This window comes from Sylvia atricapilla, chromosome 12, assembly GCF_009819655.1.
Source record: "Sylvia atricapilla isolate bSylAtr1 chromosome 12, bSylAtr1.pri, whole genome shotgun sequence".
In the NCBI taxonomy this organism is placed as follows: domain Eukaryota; kingdom Metazoa; phylum Chordata; class Aves; order Passeriformes; family Sylviidae; genus Sylvia; species Sylvia atricapilla.
Window position 1 is genome coordinate 1,076,074 of NC_089151.1, and position 26,007 is coordinate 1,102,080.

At 59.1% G+C, this 26,007-nt stretch overlaps 2 protein-coding genes across 2 annotated transcripts; both read right to left on the reverse strand.

Moving 5' to 3' along the window:
- Positions 1–1,605: 1,605 nt before the first annotated feature.
- TCF25 (transcription factor 25) lies at positions 1,606–17,046 on the reverse strand. The gene is made up of 18 exons (XM_066327417.1): positions 16,852–17,046; positions 15,746–15,937; positions 14,370–14,444; positions 12,567–12,688; positions 11,860–11,925; positions 10,660–10,742; positions 10,095–10,225; positions 7,891–7,990; positions 7,460–7,553; positions 6,555–6,647; positions 6,095–6,200; positions 5,628–5,787; positions 4,385–4,472; positions 3,661–3,819; positions 3,004–3,094; positions 2,719–2,798; positions 1,987–2,059; positions 1,606–1,848 (listed from the first exon to the last, which is right to left on the reverse strand). Exons 1-18 carry the CDS (start codon positions 17,017–17,019, stop codon positions 1,687–1,689), a joined length of 2,043 nt encoding a protein of 680 aa, XP_066183514.1. The 5' UTR covers positions 17,020–17,046; the 3' UTR covers positions 1,606–1,686.
- Positions 17,047–17,452: 406 nt separating this feature from the next.
- SPIRE2 (spire type actin nucleation factor 2) lies at positions 17,453–24,377 on the reverse strand. The gene is given in 15 exon segments (XM_066327418.1): positions 17,453–18,077; positions 18,157–18,272; positions 18,497–18,524; positions 18,634–18,701; positions 18,787–18,921; positions 19,171–19,304; positions 19,418–19,819; positions 19,896–20,004; positions 20,079–20,150; positions 20,152–20,166; positions 20,247–20,411; positions 20,488–20,568; positions 20,834–21,193; positions 21,365–21,402; positions 24,135–24,377. Coding segments are annotated over 15 exon segments (2,154 nt in total). The 5' UTR covers positions 24,349–24,377; the 3' UTR covers positions 17,453–17,860.
- Between the last annotated feature and the right edge of the window lie 1,630 nt (positions 24,378–26,007).

Sequence of the window (26,007 nt, forward strand, 5' to 3'; positions counted from 1 at the left end):
CACTTTAAAGCCGGCTCCCGCAGCTCCTCCTCCGAGGAGGGTGGGCACCTGCATGAGGGAGGCACTCCGGCAGTGAGAGGGGCCGCTGCCGAGGCCGAGAGACTCCCAGGATGGCCCTGGGGAACCTGATTTCTTGGGATCACCATGTGCCCAGGGGTCTCAAACGCCCTGGGGTGGTCCATGGACCACTGGGGTCATGCACCTTGGGGGTGCTGCCATAGCGGTCCTCTGTTCCCTGGGGGAATGTGCACCTTAGGGTGCCCATGTGTCCTGAGATCCTGCATCTGCTGGGGGTCTCCCCTGAACCCTGCATATCTTAAGTGGTCGCCTGCGCCCTGTGTTTGTGCAGTCCTGTGTGTCCTATGCGGGTCAATGTGCCCTGTGGAATTCATGATTAGGGGATCCTGGCTGCTGTGGAGCTCATCCACACACCCTGAGCTATCCATGCACCTTGGGGAGCCCTGTAGGACCCTCTGCACTGCGTGATCCGAGCTGTCCCACACACTGGGACTGGCAGGGGTCCCATTCCCATGCCCCCAGGGAAGATGTTGTACAATGGGGCAGGCATGGGATGTGATAGGAATCGTCAAAGGCACGATTAAGTGGGATGCTGCAGAGCGCCGGAGGGAGCCCAGGCAGGCTGGGTGAGGACAGGGCCCATCTGACCATCATGTGCCTCAGGTCCGTGTTGATGCCTGGAGCCGCGGCTGCCAAAGAGCCATTCACAGCCCCACCAAAAGGCTGATCCCACGGTTATCCACTTCCTTTGGGAAGCCCTGCCCTCTGGCATGGATGGAAACGGCTCAGCTGCACACACTGGGCATGGGGTCCCAGGCTGCCCCAGTGCCAAATTACAGGGATGGGATCCCATGGGATTTGGATACACATGTGGGGAGTGGAGCCAGGGCAAGCTGACTTGAGACTTGGGTCTGCACACCCGACAAACTCATGCCAGCCACATTCCCCAGGGAGGCACTACAGCAGAAATAGGGAGTTATTCCATGTATTCACCATTATTCAGCAAAAAAAGGGGAAAAAGCTTTATGGGAACAAGGATGAGTTAAGGTTTGACTGTGGCTTACCTCACTCTTGGCTCTAGAAGGTGAAGGTGAGGGAATAAATGATAGACAAACAAAGAGGAGGGGACAGATTTCGTCTCCAAACATAATTAAAAGGCTGAAAAAGCTGCTCCATGCAAAATTCTAGTGGCACAAGGGACTCTGAGACCTTTGGAAGGTTTCATGTAGTGAAGGTGCAGAGTATTTTGTGGAGGGAAGGAAGCTCTAGGCTATGGAAAGCACAAAGGAGCTGAAGAGGAGGGCAGCAAAACCCCTCTGGGAATTAAGGACAAGAGCCAGGAGAAGAACAGGGAGGGGAATAGGATGGAAATTGTGTGTAGAGGAGGCCAGAAGGGGACTAAGCTGCCATGGGGACAAGGGCCAGCTGCTGTTGATTAGCTCAGACATGCTCAGACAGCCCTTGTCCCCTGTTAAGAGAGGGGCCCTGGACAAGGCCCATTGCTGTGGATTCAGCCCCTCCTCTCGGGATGGAGACCATACCATGAATGCAGCCCCCCACCCCACAACAGCCCATGCCCACAGCGAGTCCATTTGTGTGACTTTATTGGAGTGCAACACAAACTGGGGGAGGGTGATGCCAGAGGGTTTGGGGAGAGACAGCCCGGGCTCAATCCCAGTCACCATCACCCTCAGGATTGTCATCTCGGGGGGGCTCCTGGAACTGGATGTTGGCCAGCATGTCCCGCATGGCCGCCATCAGCCTGTTCACCCCCTGGTTCAGGTCCTGTGCTGCCCCGGCCTCGTCGTCCCCGTCGTGCCGGATGTCCCCCTGCGAGAGAGCAGCGCTGTGGTGGCAGGGACGGGGACAACACTGGTGCCAAACCAGCACCAGGCTGTTGCCAGCAGCGCCTCCTGGAGCAGGAGCATCATGGGGGAATGGTGCACCCAAATCCCAGCGTGCACTCACCTGCAAGTTAAAATTTGGCAACAGCGAGCGGAAGAAGAGGGATAAAGTGCTTTCGTTGGAGGGATGGCTCGTCCTGGAAGACACAAGTGGCACCACAGTGAAGGTACAGCTCAGCTTGAGACTCAGTAATGGGATGTGGTGGGGCTGGGAGAACCATGGTGCTGCTGGAACCGGCCCTGAGCCAGGGAACTGGGCAGTTCCAATGGGATTGTCAATTCAGGCAACTCTGAGCAAACTAATCACCAAGAGCACCACCAAGGCCAGGTTGGAAGGGGCTTGGAGCAATCTGGTCTAGTGGAAGGTGTCCCTGCCCATAGCAAGGGGTGCAATGAGATGAGTTCTGAGGTCCTTTCAACCCAAACCATTCCAGGATTCCGTGATTCTACCAGCTCTGCTCTGAGGGGATTGGTGTGGAATACATACATGGCATCACCCCAAACCCAGGACTGGCTGTAATTTAAATTTCCATTTACCCCAAACCCTCCCAGTCAGCCGTGGCCTGACTCTCTCCAGCTTTTGCCCTATGGCTGGGAATGGCCAGTGGTGACCACCATGAGAAGCAGCAGAACCAGTCCAGCCTGTAGCTCTGCCTGCCTGGAGCACCACAGCTCTTCCTCTGCCATGGGGGAGGATGTCAGCACCGAGTGCCCGTGTGCAGCCTGGCCTGGGGCCGAGGGCACGCCCGGAACACGGCCGGTTGTGCCAGCACAGCACCAGCGGTGGAGGTGGTACCTTTCCGGTCGGGTGTAGGAAACAATGGAATCCAGAGGAGGGAGGGGGTCAAATCCCATCACCGGCTGTGAGGTCACCTCCTGCAGGGGGAAGAAAAAACAGGGATGAAGGAGAAAGGAAGGGATGAAAGAGAAAAGAAAGGATGAAGACTGTGCATCCACAGGCAGCAAACATGAGCACCCACAGAAGCCCTGAGGGACAGGGGTTGGGATGGGTCCAGAAGGGACACAAGTGCCATCACAACACAATGCAGCCACAGCCCCTGTGTCCCATCAGGCCCCTCACCAGAGGCAGGGCTGCTGTGGCCTCCTTCATCTCCGAGAGGATGATGTGCCTGTAGATGTTCCTGGGAGCACTCTGGTACCGGATCTTCCTCCTGAGGTGGGGAGGGGACACAGCAGTGAGCCCTGAGCAGGCACATTCCCATTTCTGCTGCTCCAGGCGCAGTGTCAGCACCTTCCCTGGCTCTGGGGGACAAGGCCACATTGGATGAAGCTGGCTTAGAGTGAGCCAAAGGGGTGGCAGCTGCTGAGCTCTGGAGAAAGGGCAGAGAGCTCAGGAATGAGCAGAATGACCTTGGTTTAGGACACCTGATGGCTCCCTCCTGTTTCTCAGCACTGCAAAGTGCTTCTAAGCTCTCACCCACCCTGTGTGGCCATCCCTGCCCTTCCAGGCCACCCCTCTACCCTCCAGGATGTTTCCAGGGCACAGGTGACAGCCAAGCCTGGGGAAGGCAGTGCAGCATATGCAGTGCAGGTCCAGCTCCACATTCCTGTTTGTGAAAAGCATGGAAGAGCCGCTGCCTTCCTGGCCCTGTGCTGTGACCTTTGGCCTCAGACCAGCAGCTGTGGGGCTCTGAGCCCTGTCCCTGGAACTGCTGCTGCCCAGGACAGACACCCTGTCCCTGGCACAGGAACCCTGCCCTCCACCCTCTGTGCTCACTTGTGCTCAGCCTCCTGCACCAGCGTGTCCTGGGCCTCCACCATGCGCAGAACCTCGTGGACGTGGGGCTCCAGCCAGGCCATGACAGCAGGGTCCTTCCACAGGGCGTGTGTCCTGCCCACGTACAGGGATGTCAGCTGGTTCAGGGCGGGCGACTGGCTGTGGGAGATGGTTGTTACTCACAGCACCCTCCTCCTCCTCCTCTTCACAGGATGGTGAGGGCTCAGCTCTGCGCTGGCCTTTGGCGTGGAACACAAGAGGACTCGCAGGCTCCTGCCTGGATATTGCCATCCACCTTCACCAGAACTTCTGCCTCCATCTATTTTTAGGCTAAGCAGAACCATGAAATGAGGGAACACTGCCCTGGCCTGAGGGAGAGCCTTCGCACGCTGAGGAAGACCACGTGTCCAGGGAATGCAGACTGGTTGGAGACAGCCTGCCCTGGGAGGACACACGCGTTGCTCTCCCTCCCTGCACACAGCAGCAGGCTCTGGGTGTGTCTGAACTTCTGACCCGTCCACCTTGAGGTGAGGTGGGTCTCTCAGCCTGATCCAGAGGCCATTATGGAAATCCAATATCAAAAGGATTATCAAATGAGGCATTATCAAATGAGCCTACTCAGGGAACCCAAACAAGCTCCTCCATTAGCTGTCTGAGCATGCAAGATCCCTGCCGCTGGCAAAATCGATCCCTTCCCTTTGCTGAGAACATCTCCAGGCTTTACCTGATCTGGGCATTCAGCCCAAAGAAGGGGTGGGAGGCGACCCTGGCGTCGGGCTGCACACTGCAGTGATCCAACAGCGGCATCAGAACTGCAAGACAAAGGCAGAGAACCCGTCTGGTCCTGTTGGTGAGGGGCAGTGTGTGTGGGGTTACCCCTGCAGAGAGTCACTCCCCTTCTCAGGGCCAGAACCCCCCGGGGCACCAACAAGGACACAGGGAGGAGATGAGGACACTGCCAGGTCCCTGTGCTCACACAGACGTTATTTCAGCCACCCCAACCAACAGCCTAAAAGATGTTTCCAGCCCCCACAAACTGAATCTCTGTTGGAGAGCTGGTTCTTCCTGCTGCACACACCCTCCCCTGGGCCTGAGGGCTGTGTGCTCCTTTCATGGACAGCAGCACCCACGGGATGAAAGGGAGAGTGATGGGCACCCATGGGCAGAGCACATCGAAAACAGAGCTGTGCCTCGGAGGGAGAGCCAAGGAGACTGGCTTGTCCTTGCTCCAGGCAGCTCTGAGGAGGTGAGACATCTCCCTGCTCTGAGACTCCAGCTCTCACTCTCCCCCAGCCTGCTCACCCCTGACCATTGCTGGTGGAGGAGCATTGGCTGCTCTGGGGAGGGAGGACAGAATCATGGAATCACAGAATTGCAAGGCTGGAAAAGCCTCTAAGATCACTGAGCCCAACCATTCCCTCAGCACTGCCAAGGCCATGCCTAAGCCATGTCCTCAGGTGCCATGTTCACATGGCTTTTAAGTCTCTCCACAGCTGGGGACTCCACCACTGCCCTGGGCAGACTGGGCCAGGGCTGGATAACACTTCTGCAAAAGGAATTATTCCCAATATCAAACTTTGAGGCCATTTCCTCTTTTCCTGTCCCTGTTCCCTGGGAGCAGAGCCCAACCCTCCACAGCTGCACCCTCCTGTCAAGGAGTCGTGGAGAGCCAGAAGGTTCTCCCTGAGCCTCCTTTTCTCCAGGCTGAGCCCCCTAGCTCCCTCAGCCCCTTCCCCAGCTCCTCAGTGTCTGTGTTGGGGCGAGGAACCCAGAACTGCACTCCCCCATCACACTGGGCACAGGCACTGCCATTCTGCCCTGACCGCTTCCGCTGTGACTCAGGGCTCCCTCCTCAAAGGCCTTTGGCAAATTCCTGCCTCTGCATCTGCCGGGAATGCAGTCCCGGCCCTCCCAGGGGACAGTGACAAAGCCCTCGAGCATGGCCTCACCGGCAGGGACACACTCACCACTTGGGAACATGATGAGCGCGAGCTGGATGAGCCGGGCCGCTCGCTCCCGGGCCTGGCTCCGCTCCAGCTCCGGGCGCTCTTCCTGCTGGCTCAGGAAGAAATAGGCCAGTGGCACCGAGAAGGCAAAATTGGGCAGCTGGGACAGATTCCGGTGACTCTGCAGGATCAGAGAGAGTGAGTTACCGAGAAATGATGCTGTGCAGCAGAGCTGGGCTGTGTGGGGTTGGGGCTCTGCCCGCTGGGGTTAAGTGAGTTCTCAGACACTGGCTTGGTGCCCCCACGGCTGAGTGAGCAATTTTGATTTCTCATAACTATCTGCAGGACCCGAGGATTACAGGAACCAACAGCCCGGCCTTTATGGATCGTTCCAATGCTGGGATGCTAGCTGGGCTGTGAGGTCTCTGAAGGGCTCAGCTGGTGGGGAGCACCCCAGGCAGCCCTCCCCTCACCTGCTGACCACTCACCTCCCACTCCTGGAAGAGGCGAGTCAGGAAGGAGTATTCCCTGGCCCGAAGGGACAGGAAGTCGATCAGCAGCAGCACACAGAGTGGGTCATTCTCAGGATCAAGACTTGGGAGCAGGGGGAGAGAACAAACTCAGTGTCACAACAGCTGAGAGAGCTGCCCTGATTTCTGAGTCTAACAGCCTCTCCCAGTGACATCCAGTGACTCAGCAAGTGGAGAGAACAGGAACACGGTCGCTCCCGCAGGGCCAGCAGGATGATGGAGCAGTGCTCTGTGTCCCTACAGAGGGGACAGTCTCCTGCCACCCAGGGTCTCTCCTCACCCATCAGCTCTCCAAGGACATCCCCAGCACAGACCTGTGCAGCTCTAAGGAGTGGAAATGAGCCCAAGAGCAGTAGGACCCCTCTGGAGTGACTGTCCCCCCAAACCCAGACACTCCCCTCTCGGTGGAGGCACCTACCTCAGGATGAGCTTGCAGAACTCCAGGGCTGTGCGGGGACAGCCCCTCTTCTCCAGGAACATCAGGTGCTTGAAGAGAGCCAGGAAGAAAGCCCTGCATGGGGAACAGCAGCAGGACTTAGAGGCCAGATGTGGAAAAGAAGCATTTTGTGGCACTCGAAAAAGGGGACAGAGTCATCAAGAGCTCCTCACCCCCAAGCATCACATCCCGGTGTGGCTGGGGTGTCACAGAGCCCCCCCATGCTCCCATCTCTTGTTTCTGTTATCTTTTTGTGCAAGAACAGGGACAGAAAACTCACAACCTGCTCTGAAGACTGGGATCAAGACAAGTAAATCCCCCAAGTCCACATCCCACCTTGTCCCAGTGGTTGTGGGGACAGTGACACAGAGCGGGGAGGGCCAACACCTGAACTGGTGATAACAGGTCACTGATGGCACAAAGCGTGTCAGCCAGAGGGACTGAAATGTGAGCACCCTCCAGGTACAGCAGTTTGGGAGAGATGGCTTGGGTCAGCTGACTGGAAAATTCCCAGAATAAAGTCACCTTTCCCAGCAGCTGCAGAGCTGGAGTTACATAAAGACCCAGGCTGGGAGGAGTGTGAGTGCTGGGGGTGATGGCTGGAAACACACAGCAAGGATTTTTGTGACCATTTTGGACTAAGGGGTACTAATGGCATGAGAAGGATGTGACAGGGAGGGAAAGTTCCAACTGCAGGAAGGTATCCCTTGGGAAAAGGGGTGCTTTATGCACAAGCTTCCATGCACGAGCTGCCTGTGAATCCCAGGAGCCCACAACAGAAAAGGGACACTCAGGGGTCTCCCTGGATGAGCAGCAGTGGTGAATCTGGCTGCCAGAGGGGGCCAGGAGCTCGAGCTGAGGCCTCCCTGTTGCCCAGCCTTACTCACCTGTTCTCTGGCCGCCGGTAGTCCAGCCTGCAGGTCCCACTGGTGAGGCTGAACACGGGGTGAAAGGCGCTTTCCAGGCTGTACAGTGCCCGCTCTGGGGACAGCAAGGTCAGTGTCAGGGACAGGACAGGGACACCACCCCAGCACAGCACTACCCCAGCACTCAGTTGAGCCCAAAAGACAAGAAACGAGCTCGTTCACAGCCCAGCAAGGCACAAAGTTACTTCACACAATGTAGTGGCAACAGGCACCAGGACAGTGAGGGCTTCCACATTAGATCACACTCTGGATGGGAAAAGGAACCATTCTGGGATTGAGGTTGGTCCAGGAAAAGCCAAGTTCCTGCCCTCCGCTGTCCTTACCAGGGCTTCCCCACAGCTCGCCAGGGAAGGATTTGACACCAACACATCTGCTCCTCACCTCACTCTTACCTATGAGATCCCGGGCCATCTCCTGGTCCTCCTGCATCCGGCACACATCGCTGAGCTGCAGGAGGGAGTCCACGTGGTAGGGGTTCATCTGGAGCAGCAGCTGCACAGGAGCATTGCAAAGATTCTGTGTCATTACTGGGGTCTCAGCAATTTGACCCCTGGGTGCCTTGCAGCACCCAGCTCTGTGACACACAATGCCAAGAGCTTCCTTAATGCCACTCTGCCAGATCCATCCCCAAGCTGGAAGGGCACAGGGAGCTCTGTCCCCACCACGAGCAGGATGGGAGCCCTCAATGGCAGCCTCCCTTGGGCAGCTCCCTCCCAGCTTTTCCAGCAGAGAACATGCCAGGCCTTTGTCCTCCTCCAAATCTCTCCCAGCTCCTCCATTTCCTTGGAAAGGAGAGAATGAGATGCAGGCACTGTTACAGTTTGGGTTCTTTTTATCTATCCCTCAACAGTTCTGAGCATTTCATCAGGATTTTGCATACTCTGGATACTGAGAGGATGTTTGGACACATCTATTACAAATCCAGAAATCAGCACTAGTAATGGATAATAATAAATAAATATTTACTTCCAGGCGTCAGAAGTTTAATCTAAAAACTTTCTCAATTCACTAACTATATTATAAATAGGCTATTTTTCTCAAAACTTCAGTTCAGTAAAATATACTGAAGCTACTACAAACCTTGTCACAATTTAGTTTGGGTATTATTATTTTTTCTCCTAAACTGAAAAAATAAAGCTTCCAAAGAAGCTTCCATCTGCAGGGTGTGGACCTGTGGGACCACCTACAGCACAAAGATTGGATGTTCTAGGCTGCTCAGCCCAGCCTGAAGCCATTTGCCTGATGCTTAGCCTCTTCCTTAAGGGGTAGAATTCTTAAGTTCCTTTCTAGTTCACTTTTGGGGGTGACATGGAGCACTCAGGGTTGCTGTGATGGGAGAAAGCCAAGAAAAGGTCACAAAGACCCTTTTTAGTCTACCAGCAAGTGCAGAAAAAACACTCACTGAACAAGAGGCTCCCCAAAAGTAATGTTTTATGTGCTGAAACTACAGCAAAAAGGCAGAGCTGGGCTCTGTATGACTGTCCTCAAATTTAGCCAGACCTCCTAAGAGGGTCAGAGCATCCAGATTAAAACACCATGGAAAGCCTGTCCTGTGTGGGAGACCGAGCTTGAGCTGTCCTTGGGACACTCACTGCTGCACAGGAATTACTTTGGCTCACTTAATCCAAATCCCTCAATCCAGGCAGAACTGCTGAGCTGGAGAGAGCCCCGCGGCCCTGAGCAGAGGGTGGGAAAGCAGAAGGAAGTAAACTTTATTTAGCAGACAATGGGCTCTTTAAAGAACATCTCCAGGGCATGTATCCCAGCTCATGTGGCCAGACCTTTCAGAGAACCATCCCTCAGTTATGGTTTAGTAGGGTGCAGAGCAATTTTTGCTGTTGCTTATCACTCCAAACTATAAATGTTACCATACAGCTTAATGAGCTCGGACACGCATGAAGGACTCCCAACACAAAAGCCTGTTTTGCTGAAATACCAAGAAAAGACACATTTTTCATCCTTGCAGGAGTTTATAAATAGAACAGCTGTTAGTTTGGATTCCCAGTTCACGATGGGTTTATACAATATTCCTCCTTTCCCAGCTAAGAGCTGAGACAAGGGAGCTTTGTTCCCACCCTTCCAGCCAAACGGACAGTTCCTGTGGGTTCCTCTCTCAGAAGGTGACTTGGCACGTGCTTGGCAGAGCCACCAAGGCTCGGCCACCAGACCTCCTCTGCACCAAGGAGGTCACTAATTAACAAGGTGACAGCACAGCTCAGCACTCAGCGCTGCCTCACCTCACACAGAGGGACACATGACAGGAGGGGACAGCCGGGGGGGTCGGGCTCTGCTCCCAGGGAACTGGGACAGGACAAGAGGAAAACAGCTTCAAGCTGTGGCAGAGGAAATTCAGGTTGAATATTTGGAACAATTCCTTCCTCAGAAATGCTGTCCAGCCCTGGCCCCAGTCTGCCCAGAGCAGGAGTGAGGTCCCCATCCTTGGAGGGGATGTGGCACCTGGGGACATGGATTGGCAATGCTGGGGGAACAGAGGCTTTTCCAACCCAAACATTTCCACTGGAATACACCAGCCCAACTTCCCAGGGAAAGGGGCTGCAGGAACACAGGAGGGAACAGCAAAACCAACCCAACGTACCACGATGTTGTTGGGGTCCATGGACTCCACAGCGTCCAGGAACTTGAACTGGACCTGCTGGTACTCACGGTGGTGCTCAAAGGTGAAGTGCTGCACCCCTCTCCGGGTGTCCAGCAGCTGCATGGTGATACCTGCAGGGTGCAGGGGAGACCTGGGTAGCCCAAGAGAACCTCCTCTGCTCTCTCAAGCATCAAAAGCTCACTCCCATCACAGAGACACGTGTTTTTGGAAACTTCGAGAGAATTTCACTCTTTTCCCCCCGTCTCATGAGTCCAAGTCCCACACCCACCCAAAAAGCCCAGGCCCCTCATTCTCCCCAGGGGTACTTCTCATTATCCAGCAATTCTGCTGCTGAAATGGGAAACACCCATGCCCTGCTACCTCTAAAAGAGGGGAAAACAAACCCAGATCATAAGGTATAACTCCACAGGGCTCTCTCTGTTGAGGCAGGAGCTGTATTTCCACCAGCTGAGGTGCAGTTCCCTCTGAGTTTCCATGCCCTGAGCACATCCATGTCACATGGGCCAAGGGCTCAGAGGGCAGGAGGCAGCCCCAAAAGCCTCACCTGTCTTGCTGTAGCGTGGCCAGGTGTTCTTGGGAGCTGTCAGCCACATGCTGCGGACGTACTGCCTCTGCCTCTGCCTCGGCCTGGGGAAGGAACACACAGGTCACAACTTCTCTGCACTCACACAAGGATGAAACCATGTTAAAAGGAAAAATGAGACCCAATTTCTCCCCCACAGAGAGCTGAGCCCAGAACTCTATGTTTGCCTTCAAGACACAATATACCTGTGCCTTATGTGCATCATCTAGGCCAGCCACTGCTTCCAGCATCTCCACTTCCAGAGCTTCTCTCCCTATTTTTACCCCTGCCAAACTCTCAGCTGCCTCTGTGCTTCAAACAGCTTCCCAGGTCCAATTAGGAGAGCCCAACATCCCTCTGACTCATCCCTCTTCCCAGCAGGGCCTTCAAATGTCAACTGGATTAGTTTAAGCTGTACTCAAAAATGCAGTTTATTGGTTCAGGAGCATTTCAGGATCAAGGCTCCTCTGAGGGAGTCACGTCTCCTCAGAAAGGGATCAGGGACTATTCTGAGCTGGAAAAGACCCACACAGACTAAGAAGTCCAACTCCTGGCCCTACACAGGACAATCCCAAGGGACTGAAGTTTCTCCCTCAAGCACCAAATGCTCTTCCACAGACTCTCTCCCTCCTTCCACCTGCACTGCTCCAAGTTCAGACCATTCTTGGTTTTCCAACCAGCTCAGGGAAAAGGGGATTTTGTGGATGACAGCGAGAACAGTGCAATGGATAAATGCAGAGACATCACAGCCAGGATGCAACAGGTTCCCTGGGCCCCTGAAGCAAGTGCATGAGACACACTGAAAGTATTCAGGGTTCACTTTCTGTCCAGAGGCTCTGGAATGGCAACAAGGGATGAATGGTGGACAAACAAACAAAATCTGTGTGTCTGCACTCTGTGAACTTGAGTGAAAGGACTTCGAAGGGTGGTTTGGAAATAAATGAGAGGGGAAAGGAGCAAAAGAAAAGGCCAGTGAAAGCCTGGAGAAGTCTTTCCCCACCTTGTACATATCACAGAAAATACTCCTCTGACCCAATAAACAACTACTAAATGAGTAACACACCCTGAGCCCGGGATTACCTGCCCAGGTGTGGCATTGGGAACTCCATGAGCCCTGCCAAGGAGGTATCTGGGATTCCTCCTCAGACCTGGAAAGGGTTTAATATCAAATTCTGGACTAACCTCTGGTCCCCGAGCACAGCACGAGCCCCAAAGTATCTCTTCAACTCATTCTCTGGATTCAAGTTTCTGAGAAGATGGAAAGAAGAAAGAAAAGCTCCATCAGCTAAAGACTGTCACACTCAAGTGTCTCCATCAACACCCAGCACTCCAAAATGCCTCTGGAAAACCCCCAAACTGTAACACACTCCCCACTGAGCAGACACAGCATGGAGAAAGGAGACAAACTGCCAGAACTGGAAGGGAAAGCCCTGCTCCATCAGCCAGGCTTTTTTCCTGCTCTGTTCCAGAGCTGGGAAATACTGCTGCTGCCCTCTCCAGGGCAGCTGGAGCCTTAGCTGGGATGTTCCTGTGAGGAGCCTGGGCTCGGGAGCACAACTGAATCCCAAGTCAAGCTTTACACACCAGGGCTATTGGCACCTCTGCAGAGGTTCTCTCACAGAGGATCTGAGGCTGGAAGGTCCTTCTGGAGACTAATCTGGGGCTGCCACCACTGCAAGCAGGTCTGGCAGCAGAGAATCCCCCTTAGAACCAAATACAGCTTCCAGAGGAACAGACAGGAGCAGAGATGTGCACAACCATCCCAACCTTTTCAATCAAGGCTGATCACACTGGGAAGATCAGATCCCAGTGGAAAGCCCCCCCTGTCTCCCTCAGGGAGCAGATATCCTGTCACAGCAAGGCCAGAGGCAGGTGGGAGCCAGCAGTACCTGTGCTCCACATAGAGCAGAGGCCGGCTGTCGGTGGTGACCCCGCCCTGGCTCTGCGGGGCCAGCCTGGAGTCCTCGATCCTCTCCAAAAGGCTGTCGATGTCTTCCAGGTCGTTGTCTTCCTTAAGAAAGGCAAAGCCGAGGCGTTTATTACAGGCTGAGTCACAGCAGCCTGCAGGTCACCCAGCACAGATCACACGCAGCCAACTCCAGCTCATCCCGATCCCTGGGTGAGGGGCTGTGGCTCTTCAGAGAATCCCAGAATGGTTTAGGCTGGAATGGACCTTAAAGCTCGTCATGTTCTACCCTCTGCCACAGGCAGGGACACCTTTCACTATCCCAGGGTGCTCCAAGCCCCATCCAACCCGGCCCTGGGCACTTCCAGGGATGGGGCAGCCACAGCTTCTCTGGGCAGCCTGTGCCAGGGCCTGCCCACCCTCCTCAAGGGAAGAATTTCCTCCCAATATCCCATCTAACCCTGCCCTCTGACAGTGGGAAGACATTTTCCCTGTGCCTGACATCCCTTGTCCAAAAACATTTCAGATATTTAAATAACCACCCTTCACCCTCTACTTTCCACAGAAACGCCAAGTTACTGCTGTTGAGCCTCATGACAAGGTCTCAAACACTCACATGACTTTTATCCAACTCTCCCATTCCCTATCTTCCAAGTATCCCAGGAATCCATCCAGCTGCTCACATCCAACAGTTATACAACACTTTAACCCTGATTTCCCTCTATTTTCCCCCAAGAAACAACAAGTGACACATTTCTTACGTGCCTGTTTCACATCCTCCTCATGATGTCCATGGGTAGAACACAGAATTCCATTCAGGACACCCAGGCAGCACTGCCAGCCTGCCTTTTCAAGCTAAATTTAGCCCCTGTGTGTGCAGTGTGCACAGGAAAGGGATAATGTGCTCTGCATGAAAGTGCTGGAACAGAGCTTGTATTATCCCTCACTGGCAAACCAAACTGGGTCTGGGTGTCCCCCCAGCCTCCAGCTGGCACACGTCCTCCTGCTGCTCAGATATTCTTGGATTGGGAAAGGAAACGGGCTCTCCAGGAGGGTTCTCCACCTCAGAAACTCCCTCCTGAGTGGAATTCCCAGGGAGGAGGTGGCCAGCTGGGCACTGGCACTGCTGTCACAGCTCAGCCATTCACTCCAGAATCCAGTGGCTCAGCAAGCTGAGCAAAGAATCTCCCTGGAGTGAACAGAGAGGTTGGACTCCATGATCTGGGAGGTTTTCTCCAAGCTTAAGGATTCTGTAATCCTGTGGACAGCTCAGATTCAAACCTCAGCAGAAAGCCAGCTCCCACCTGACCCTCACTCCTACTGAATTAAGAAGATCAATGACTTTAATCCATCTGCTACTTCCAGCTCTGGGGTCCTCAGCACTGGAATGATGTGGAGCTGCTGGAATGAGTCCAGAGAAGGCCACGGAGATGCTCCAAGGGCTGGAGCCCCTTTCAGTGCCTAAAGGAGCTCCAAGAGAGCTAGAAAGAGACTTTGGACAGTGGATAGAGTGACAGGACATGTTGGACAGGGTCTGGAGAACCTGGTCTGATGGAAGGTCTCCCTGCCCATGGCAGGGGATGGAATGAGATGAGCTGAGCTTTAAGGTCCCTTCCAATCTAAACCATTCCAGGATTCCACGATTCTAAAGAGGCTTCTTTAACTTTAAATTTTGAAATGGCTTTTTTGCCTTGAATCTCTCCTACAGTCACCTCAGAATTCCCACATTGCCTACCCCACTGGAGGAACCAGCCTGGTCCCTGGCTCAGAACACACACAGACATACCACAGTCTCTCCTGCTGAGTTTTTCTTGGTTTTCCTTTTCTTTTTTTTCTTCCGTGGCTTGTTACTCGTTGCCAGCTGCAAAGACAAAGGGAAGAGTTGTCAGCACTGCCATGAACTGCAGGGCTGCCAGCTCTGTGGGAAGAAGAGCATTTCCCACAGGGGTCAGAACACTGAGGGTCCTTAAATGAAACCAAAATCCACCCTTTAGTGTTTGTTAGTGGGTGGAAATCAAGACACAAGGAGAAAATGGAGGAAAGCACCAAAGATTCACAAAGGGTTAAACCTCAGCTGACTTTCACATCAATGTCTGAGGCTACAAAGTCAGGAGAGAAACAAGTTTAGCTGTGCCAGGTGTGGAGGAAATGCTTCAGCATCTTTTAGTCCCCAGGATAAGTCGCATTTCTGCTTTTCCAGGGAGCAGGACAGTTCCCAATTTCACTCCTATTTCCACAGAAACCAACACCTGACAAAGGTCCCAGAGCCAGAGTGACTCTTCCTGCTGATGCAACTGCTTCAGCTCAGGATGCTGGGGAGATTTCCTAACCTGACTGGCACAGCTGGGAAGCACATTTCCAGGATCTAGCAGGTAACTCGGCAAGGGATCACAGCATCATGGAATGGTTTGGGGTGAAGTGACCTCAAAGTTTATCCAGTTCCTATCTCCTATCTAGGCAGGGACACCTTCCACTGCTCAGAGCTCCCATGTCCTACCTGGAGCTCTGGGAGCAGCCACAGGTGTGTCCTGTGCTGGCACAGCAAACTCACCAAGTCAGGATCCCTGGAGCCACTGCTCACACAGGGACCCAACACCCAGAGCACTCACAGCCCCTGGGCTGGCAGAGGCCACCAGCACAGCTGGAATGCACACAGACAGTGGACTTTGCTCCTCTGCCACCCAAACCAGGGACACAAGCTCCAAATGCACAGGAAACAACTAAGACCAGGGACCAACCCCCTTTGCTCCTCCAACCTTCTTGTCTGGTGAGATCTGGGCTGGACCTGCCATGGAAAATTGTTAATTAAATGCCCCTTTCCTTACAAAATCCTGCAAGGAAACACTTCTGGGCTGATACAAACCACAGGAAGAATCTTGATATCTAATGACAACACATTACTATGGGGAAGAAGAGGTTCAGTGTTCAGCTGTCACTGCTTGAATTCTTCACATCCCCTGCTCCAAAAAAAACCCCTCCTTGAGACCACTCCATCCTGGCCCAACCTCAGTGCTCATGTGGACACAGCACAACGCCTTCCTTGGGCACCTCCTCTCTGCAGCTGGAAAATCCCTCAGGACCCTGCACACAAGCCCACAGCACCAAACTGTTCCTCCTCCCCCAGGTGTGAGTTCCCTCCCCTGGATCCCTGGGAGCAGTTACCGATCTGTCCTGCCGCTCGGCCTCCTGCCCCTCTCTCTGTCCATCACCATCTGTCTCCTCAGCCACAGTCCCTTCCTTGCTGCTGTCCTTGCTCCCCTCCTGGCTCCCTCCTGCTGTGTCCTGCTCGCTGAGCCGAGTGTCCGCTCGCTCCTCTCCGGCCGCCGGCTCATCCTCTGACTCCTCAGCTGGGATCTGCAAACAGAGGGACGAGCTGCAGGGACAGTCCAGGGATGGAACTCCCCACAGATCTGATCCAACACTCCACCTGCAAACAGATGGAGTTCTGGACACCCCTCGTGTCAAGCATGTCACCCAGTGGCTACCCAAACAGTCCCATGCACATGGAGGGGAGCACAGGACCACCATGATGTGTCCCTTCACACCATGGACTCTGCTCTTCCCTTGGAAGAGCTTCCAAACCCAGCCAGGCCTCAGGGAAGGGAATGGCTGGGGGTGGGTGAGGTGTCTGGAGAGCAGGATCAGGCTCTGTCACCCCAAAAACCCAGCAGTGCCACCAGGGCCCATCTGACATCCAGCACCGGGACCCTGCAGTGCTGGGAAGGTGGCAGGGATGTTCCTAAAAACATCCCTGTTTCACTGAACAGTTTCACCTGTTCAGTCCAGCTCTGACAACAGCCAGACCCAGGCCTCCTAGGCCTCTCTCCCATTTCCTCCCACTTCAGCCCCAGTTGCTGCCCCCCACCCTTCCCACTCACCCACCACCCAAACCGATCGCTCCCACCCCAATCACTGACCCCAAAGCACTGCCATACACACAGTCACCTCTGCCACCCCCACTCTGAGCCCCTCTCAGTCGCTGCCCCCCTGTTCCCTCCAGCCAGCCCCAAGCCCCGCCAGTCTCTGCCCCCAGGTCACTGTCACTCCAGCCACCCCCAGTGACTGTCACCAAGTAAACGTCTCCCGGCAGTGTCCCCGACTGCCCACCCAGCTGTCACCCCCAGTCACCGCCCCGCAGTTATCCCTCCAGTAACCGTCCCCCAGGGGCACCCCCAGAACCTCTCCCCGAGTCCCTGCCACCCCAGGTGTCCCCAGTAACCGTCCCCCAACCGCTGCGTCCGGGGCCCCCCGGCTTTGCCCCCCCTCACCAGCTCGAAGCGGTTGCTGATGCCAGCGCGGGGCCCCTTCCCGGAGACTGGCGGCGGTCCCCCCTGACGGGCGCGCTCCGGGCCGGGGTCGAGGCCCAGCTCGCCCAGCCCCGGCCCCTCCTGGCCCCGCTGTTCCCCCCGCAGCCGCCTCAGGGCCCGGCGCGACATCGCCCCCGCCCGCTCCGCGCCTGCGCCCGAACTGCGCCTGCGCCCGCCCCGCGCCCGCCCCGCCCACCGCCACCGCCAGCAGCCATTGGCTGATGCTAAGGAGGCCACGCCCCCTGCCCCCGCCAGCGCCTCGCGTCAGATCCGTCCCGGAACGGGAGCGTGGGAACGGGGCGATCCGTGCGCGGGCACCGCCCCGGGACGCGGCTGGGCACCGACCGACCGGCTGCCGTGGGCCCGCGGAGGGCGGCGTGGGAACGGGGAGCGGGGTGTTCTCACGGTGCCGTGCGGGCTCACGGGTGGGCACAGCCCGGGAGGGAAGAGGGATGGCGGTGGGAGATGTGCGCGATGGAGTGGACGCCCGCATCCCCGATCCCTTCACACCCCGCAGCACCCTTCACCCCGCTCCCCCGTCCACTGAGGAGCAGCCACGCGGTCCCAGGGCAGCCCAGCGGGTTTATTATGGAGGGGACGTACAGAACAGCCGTGCCAGCCCAGGGCACCGGGCACCCCGGCACAGCCAGGGCTTGGCACAGAAGCGGGGCCGGGGGGCGAACGCAGGGGCTGTGCGTGTCCCACAGCAGGATCCATCCCCCAAGAGCTGCCCCGCAGCGGGATCCGTCCTCCCGGGCGCTGCAGATGCCCCACAGCAGGATCCATCCCCTCGGGGGCTGGTGGCAGGGACACAAGGGGACGGCAGGGACGGCAAGAACGGGTCCTTTTGCCCCCTGGTCCATAATGTATATAAATATAGAAGCTGTGTGTCTCCATCCTATGTATATATGTACATCGGGGGGCTGTGCCGGGGTGACCGGCACCCCCGTGGCCACCATCACCCGACCCTTCACTTGAGCCACGCGTCGCTGTAGAGGGAGCGGGCCTTGGCGTGGCGCCGGGACGCGGCGCTGGCGTTGAGGACGGCCACGCTGCGGCGGCTGGAGCTGACCACGTCGGTGACGAAGCCGGCGCAGTCGGAGCAAACGTCGCGTAGAACCGAGCCCTGGGCGTAGATGTGCGGGAATTCCTCCTCCACCCGGCGCCAGCACGGCCCCGAGAGCGAGCTGCGGCACAGGGCACCCCGTCAGCCCCCGGCGGCGGAGGAGGAGGAAGGGACAGGGGGAGGAAGGCTCAGGGACTCACTGGAAGGGCTCTCTCCGGCGCAGCGGCGGGGCCTTGGACAGCAGCGAGCCCGGCAGGCTCTCGAAGCCCAGCGCGTAGACGGGGATGTGAGCCAGCTTCTTGGAAGGCATCTTCATCTGCCGGAATGCGGGAGTCAGGGCGGGATGGGACAGGGACGGGGATGGGATAGGACAGGGATGGGATAGGGATAGGGCACACAGGGATGGGGATGGGTCAGGGATAGGGATAGTGACAAGGTGGGACAGGAGTGGAGTGGGATGGGGCAGAGGTGGGGACAAGATGGGGTAGGAGAGGGGCAGGGAGAAGGGCACAGCGGCACTGCCCAGAGCCACTCCCTTACCTTTAGACTGCAGGAGCTACAGACAGACCTGGGGACACAGAGAGAGGTGGGTGAGAGGGGCCATTGTGGGGACCCTGCCGCTGGCCTCCCAGCCCTGTGACACGGTACATCATGGCACAGTTTGGCACAGTGCTCACCGCTTGCAGAAGAAACACGATGCGGGCCAGGAGAAGAGAGGAAACTTGGCCCTGCAGCAGCAGCAGACCTGTGGGCAGAGCTGGGTGAGTTGAGGGTGGGTGGGTGGGGACACAGGGCCCTCAGTCCCTCCAGCCCCTTGTCCTCATTCCCACCTTCCCCCTCCGCAGGCTGCTGTACAGCTCCTTGCTCTGCAGGAACTTCTCCATCTCGGCCTTGACCAGCACCTTGCGCACATTGATCATCTCCTCCACAGTGAGGGCCAGGCTCTCCACAGGGTGGCTGAACTCCTGTGGGACAGGGGGAGATATCACACTGGACTGTGGCACAGGGCAGGATCCAGAGCCCTCCTGTGCCAGGTCAGAGCCTCTGAATATGGGCAGAGCATCCCTGAGAGCATCCCAGGAGGGGCCGAGTATCTCTGGCACAAGGACACCCCAGCCACCATGTGTCCTTGTGCCAGGCTGCCATGTGCCCACGGTGATGCTTGCCTGGTGTCCCCAGCCCCAGTGTTCCCAGCGTGTGCCCCCAGAACCCACCAGCCAGAGGTGCTTGGAGCTGTTGGTGGGAGCAGCACCGGATCCATCCTCTGGCCTCTCCTCCACAGCGCCAAGGGCAGCCCGGGGCAGTGCTGGGCCATCTGGCAGCGGGTGGCAGCTGGCGGGGACAGAGCCTGCAGGGAGGGACAGGGAGGCCGTGGCAAGGACGTGTTCCCCTGTGCCACCACTGCTGAAAGGCGTGGCACAGACCCCCTGGGGACAGGGACATGGGGCCCTCTGGCAGTACCTGAGCGGGGCCGGGGCTCGGGCTGCAGCGGTTCTGGGTCCTGGGGCGCAGCCTGGTCACCCCCCAGCTGGCTCTGCAGCTGTGCCAGGTCCTGCTCGGAGAAGGAGCGATCCCGCTTCAGCGGCACCTCTGTGGCCGGAGAGTCCTCGTCCTGCAAGGCCACGGGCACCCTGTCACCAAGGGCACCCTGGCACCCCCCGGTGTGTCCCCACCCCTGCAGGTTCTCCCTTGCCTCGGAGAGGTTCATCTCCTCCATCTCGGCCAGGGTGGGTGCCTTGAGCAGGACACGTGGCCGCGGGCGCACAGGCGCGGCGCTGGCCGGGCACCGGGACAGCTCGAGGCAGGAGCTGGAGGTCAAGTGGCCAGCACAGGCGTGTGGGATGCAGGGCAAGGAGCTGTATCCTGTGGAGGGATGGACTCAGTGCTGTGGGGATGGGCACACAGGTGACACAGCACAGTGGGGAGGGGACACCGGTACCTTTCTGCTCCACGGGCCGCAGCTTCCGCTCCTGCCTGATCTCCTCCAGGATCTTCTCATGGAGTGTCCTCTGCTTCTGGGGCAGCGGCCGCAGCCGCCGCTCTGATGCCTGTGGGATGCACAGATGAGACCTCAGGTGTGGCCATGGCTCAGGGATGGCACCCTTGGGACCCTGGCACTCACCTGCTTCAGGGGGGGCCGGGAGCGGATGAAGTCAAGTATGAGCTCATGGGCATCTTTCTTCACCCGGGGGGGGGATGTCTCCGTCCACCTGGGGAGGGAAGGGGCTCAGTGCTGGGCTGGAGAGCGGCAGGATGGAGGGTGAGGGGCTGGCAAGGTGGCCACGCTCACCATGACCTTGCGCAGTTTGTAGTTGCGGGCACGGATGTCCTGCATGAGCATCTCGAAGGGAGTGAGCTGGTACTCGGTGGGCAGAGGGTTGAACTGCTTCTCCTGCACTTTCTTCAGCTTCACCCCGTGCCGCAGCTCCCGCATCAGCTGCACCCACAGCCGGGCCTGGGGGACGCAGGGACACGGTGTCAGCGCCCACCCACGCCCAGCACAGCCCCCGTGCCCGCCCTCACCGCCGTACCCAGTCTGTGTTGCGCAGGTTGCCCAGCTCCGCCGCCGGCCGCTCCTCCTCTTCCTCATCCTCCTTCAGCTTCTGCAGTAGCTGTTGAGGCACAAGATGCTGTCACCATGTCCTGGTGGCACTGAAGGTCCAGCCAAGACTGTGCCATGGGGCTGCAGCACCGAGGTGTACCCCAAATCCGGATTCCCAGCCGGCATAGCAGTCTGGGAGGGGCTGTACGGCCGAACATCGGCACCAGCAGCCCTGGCTGGGATGGACAGAGGCGGCACTGCAGCCTCCCCAGCCCCTTGTCACTGCGGGCGGTTTCCCCGACAGGGCTGTGGTGCCAGCAGAGACCCACGCTCACCTCTTTGGCATCGCGGATCTTGGCGAGGAAGGCCATGAGCTCCACGGTCTCCGCGAAGAGCGCACGGCAGACAGCCTGGTAGTGCGCCGGGGCGCCGGCGGGGTCGGCCAGGCGGGCGGCGCAGCAGCGCATGGCCTGGCCGAAGGTGCGCACGGAGCGAGGCGGCCCCTCTCCTCCCTCCTCCTCCTCATCGTGCCCCCCATAGCCCTCGTCGGCCGTGGCGCAGCCGCTGTCCTCGGAGTCGCTGTTGGTCATCAGGTCGATGAGCTGCTCCAGGCGCGGGCTCAGCTCCCGCTCCTCGTTCTCGTCCAGTCCCCAGTCCAGCGCCCGGTACACAGCAAAGCCCAGCGACTGCACCATCTGCGGGGGACAGCACGGGCTGGGGACCGCATGCCCCTTGGCACCAGCTGTCCCCGCGCCCCGGGTGCTGGGTCCCGTCGCAAGACCTGTGACCCCCGGGCGAGGGGGGCAGGCGGGCCGTGCCCAGCCCACACCGGGCTGTGATGGGGCAAGTCACCGGTTCCCACGTACCTGGGCTTCGGCGGAGGGTGTCAGCAGCGCGGGCAGGTCTGGGGAAGGAGGGCAGAGTCACCACTGGTACCCACGGCCCCGTGCTGAGTACCCCACCCTGCATCGCCCAGTGATGTGGTACCCACCCACTCCGGCTGTGGAGCCCCCACCCTGAGCTGCTCACACTCCCAGCTGCTCCTCCCCGCGCTGGGATCCCTTCCCTGGCGCATCCTGTCCTGTCCTGGTCCCAGGGCACGGCTCCAAGAGACAGAGGGCACTTGCACGTTGAGCCCTGGTATCAGGCAGTGCTGGCACAGCTTCCCTCAGGGCACACTGTGGGGACACAAGCGCCTGTGTACCCCTCACCTCCGGGGCTGGAGGGAGCTGAGAGCTCTGCAGCCGTGGGGGGTTTTCCCCTGCATCCCTCTGGGATGTGGGCACTGGCAGTGTGGACAGCAGGAGTGTGAGCACAAGGAGCACAGGAACCGGCAGTGTGGGGACTGGCAGCCACAGCTGGAGCATGGCACACACAGGGAGCCCAGGACAGGCTTGTGGGCAGCTTGAACCCTCCTGGCAGCTGCAGGACAAGGAACGTGAGTGGCCTCTGCAGTGCTCCCGGCTCCGCTTCCCTCATCATTAGCTCTGCACTGAGCTGATCAATGCGGCAGCCACCAGGATGTGCCAGCCGTGTGCAAACCAGGAATGGACAGGAAAGGCAGCACGAGCGCTGGCCCTGCCATGGTACCACACACAAGCCCATTAAAACACCGTGTCCCGGACTGTGCCTGGCTCCCACTGCAGTGCCAGACCCTGGGATGCCACCTGGTGGGTCCCAGCAGCTCCCGCCAGTCAGTGGGGCAGAGCTGGGGAGGGAATTCCCATAGGATGGGGGACTGGAGCAGATCCAGAGGGTGCTGCTGGCTCACCCATCCCGGATCCAGCCCTGTATCCTGGCAGAGCTGCAAAGCCAGGCTGGTGCCACCACCTGCAGTGGCACCCAAAGGCACCCAGAGCCCTCCCAGCCTCAGGCTTCACTGTGAAGGCTTCACTCGTTCATTCCTGGGGAGATGGCTCACATGGGTACAGAAGCAACCTGGGAGCAGGAGGTGGCACAGTGGCGCTGATAGGTGGCACTGGCAGGTGACACCGGCTCCAGCCCTGTGGTGGCTCAAGGCAGGGTGTGGGGCCATTCCCATGCAGGACCAGTGGAGCCGGTGTGATCACACCATGCCCAGCTGCCACAGGCACGTGCCGTGCCTCTGCATGTCCCTGCCCTGGGCATGGAGCCACCTGATGTGCCCCAGTGTCTGCTCAGCCACCGGCACTGAGGACACACCGTGACCCCACAGTGTCCCTGCCCAATGTGAGTGAGGCCACACAGTGACCCCACGACACCAGGTGCCATCCCCAGTGGCCTCGCTGTGGGGCGAGACAGGTGGAGGTGCTGGCCATGCTGCCAGTGCTCCTTGTGGCATCGAGCCACCCGGTGTCACTGCTGGCAGCCAGCCTGGTGACACCCCGGAACCGTCACAGCCATACCTGGCAGTGCAAGCCACCTGTGGAAGGATGGCTGAGAGGCCAAAGCTCAGGGATGGGGCTGTCCCGTGTGCCACTCCTGGGGAACAGAGTGGGGGACAAAGTCCCCTGCGGCACAGGTACGGGAGACGGGTGCCTGTGGATGTGCCGTGTGAGTGTTTGTGTGTCGGTCTGTCTGTCCTTGCTGTGTGTCCTGCAGCCCCATCGTGGGTGCCAGGATCACGCAAACACCCACAGCAAACACCCACACCTGGTTCCAGCCTCACTGGGTCACCTGGGACGCCCAGTGCTAGTGACCTTGTTGGTGCCAGTGCCGGTACCACACCAGTCCCAGTCCCACAAGCCCAAGCCGGTGTCTCGATGCCTGTCCTCCCTCTCCGGTGTCACTTCTCCTGCCCATCTGCCGCTCCGGTACCGGTTCTTCCCTGCCGCTGCCGGTCCTTCCCGCTTGGCCTCTGCGGGTGCCCCCCGCTGCCGATACCCCCGGTCCCTCCGCGTCCCCGACGCTGGTGCAGCACCCCCTGCCGGTGCCGGTAAGTCCCGGTGCCGGTAGGTCCCAGGTCCCCGCTCTTTGTGCTGGTAAGTCCCGGCGGCCCGGATCCGGGTGCCGAGAAGTCCCGGTGCCAGTAAACACCGTAGGCTGCTCCCGGTGCCAGCAAGCACCGGTGCGGATAAATCCCAGCGCCTCGCTCCTGGCGCCAGCCAGCCCCGGTGCCGGTAAGTCCCGATCTCCCAGATCTCGGTGCTAGCTGGCCCTGGTGCCGGTAAGCTCTGGTGCCCCGGTGCCGGTAAGTCCCAGTTCCCCGTTCTTTGTGCTGCTAAGCTCCGGAACAGGGAAGCTCCGGTGCCGATCCCAGTGCCGGTAAGCTCTAGTGCCCTGCTCCCGGTGCCTCGCTTTCGGCGCCAGTAAGCCCCGGTGTCCCGCTACCAGTGTCGGTAAGCTCCGATAAGCCCCAGTGCTAGCACGTCCCGGTGTCCCGGGTGTCCGTGCCGGTAAGCCCCGCTAAACCTTGGTAAACCCCGGCGCTCCGCTCCCGGCGGTGCCGATAATTCCCGGTGCCGGCAAACCCAGGCGCCCCTCTCCCGGTGCCTGTAACCCCCGGTGCCCCTCGGTGCGCCCCGGTGCGCCCCGGCTAGTCCCGATGCCCGTAAGCCCCGGTAAACCCCGGTAAGCCTCGCTCGGCGGTGCCGTCCCGTCCCCCCCCCCGCGCGGGCGCCGCCCGCTCCCGCCCACCCCGGCGGCGGCGGCCCTCACCGTGCGGCGGGGCGGGCAGGCGGAGGGAGCCGTCGGCGCGGAGGCGGATGTCGGCGGTGCGGAGCGGCGCGGGGGCGACGGGGGCGGCGGCGGCGGCTCGGCAGCCTTGGAAGCAGAGCGCCCAGGCCTGCTCCTCGTTCAGCGGCTGCTCGTAGCACTTCAGCACCTCCTCCAGGGACAGCTCCCGCGGCGGCCCCGCGCCCGCCCGCGCCATCGCCCCATCCCGCACCGCCGAGCGCGGGCGGGGCGCGCCGCCGGGGGAGACGGGGCGAGGCCGCGCGGGGCCACGCCCCAAACAAGCCACGCCCACGCCGTCTCCCCATTCCGCACCGCTGGGGAGCGCCGAGGGGGCGGGGTCATGGAGGGGAGGGGCGGGGCGATGGGAGAGACCCCGCCCCCCGCACCGACACCGGCATCGGCACCGGCACCGGTCCCGGCACCGGCACCGGCACTGGCACTGGCACTGGCACTGGCACTGGCACTGGCACTGCCACTGGCATCGGCACCGGTACCGGCACCGCCGCAGGGGCCCGCCGGGAGGGGCCGCGGCGGCGCCGGGGGTCATCGGGAGGCTGCACGGCACGGGGCGGGCCGGGCGGTTCGGGACGGTACGGTACAGTAACGGGACGGGACGGTGGGGCACGGCATGGCACGGCATGGCACGGCACGGCGAGGTGAGCTCTGTGCAATGTGGCATGGCACGGTATGGCGCAGTGTGGCACGGCACGTTATGGTGACATGGCTCGGAATTGCTTGGCACAGCTTGGGACAGATGGGATGGGGCAGTGGAGTGTGTGTGGCATGGCACAGCACGGCTCGGTACAGTATGGTATGGCTCAGAATGGCACAGCTTGGCACGGCACGACACAGCTGGGCTCTGCATGGCTCAGCAGGGCACACCAGAGCTCAATACAGTGGCACGGCTCGGCACAGCGTGGCTCAGCACAGCACAGAACAGCTCAGCACCAATGGCATGGCTTGGCATGGCATGGCACGGTGCAGCACAGCTCAGCACAGTGTGGCACAGTCCAGCACAGCTCGGCCTGCCCACGCTGCCAGGCTGCAGGGCTGGGAGCAGGGAGTGGTTGCACTGGGTTAACTGGGTGCAGAGTGCAGGGTTCAAGGGCACACGGCTGGGCACAGCACGTGGATTGCAGGGCATGTGATGGGGGACAGTGCCCAGCATGGGTGTGGAGCAGTGCTGGGTGACATCCCCGAGGGACACGAGACCCCCCTGTGCCCCAAGAGGAGCAGGGTGCCCACGGTGCATGGCTCAGCCCCAGCCCTGGCTCTTGCCCCATTGAGCCCACACACCACGTGTGGGGCAGCACATGCAGGGACACGGTGGCCTTGGCACCCGGGTCACCTGGGGACACACGAGCAGGAGTCAGGGCAGGAACATAGGATGCCAGTGCCCACGGAGACTCCTGCCACAAGGCACCTGCTTTGTGGGATGCCAGGGGAGCCCCGGGGCACTCAGCTGGGATGAGGAGCTGACACAGGGAAGGGGCCAGGCTGGGACAGGAAAACTTCCTGGAGGGAAGGACAAAAGCTCCAGATGCCAGAGTGTGTTTTGGGCATGGCCAGGAGCAGCAGAGCTGCGTGAAGGTGCCAGGATGAGCGAGAGTCTCCAGGGAGACGATATCCCATGGGAATACAGTGTGTGGGGTTGGCACCCTGCAGCCACTGGGGAAGTCTGACAGGAGAGCAGGATGGACCTTTGGGCACCAGCTGCTCAGACACACGGGGAGGGCAGGATTGTCCTGACCGAGCAGAAAGGACAACCATTGCATGAGAAAGGTCAGAGGGAGCAAATTAACGCTCTTGCCATGATGAGTTTCCCATTTCCATGATGGAAGGAGAATAAAACCCT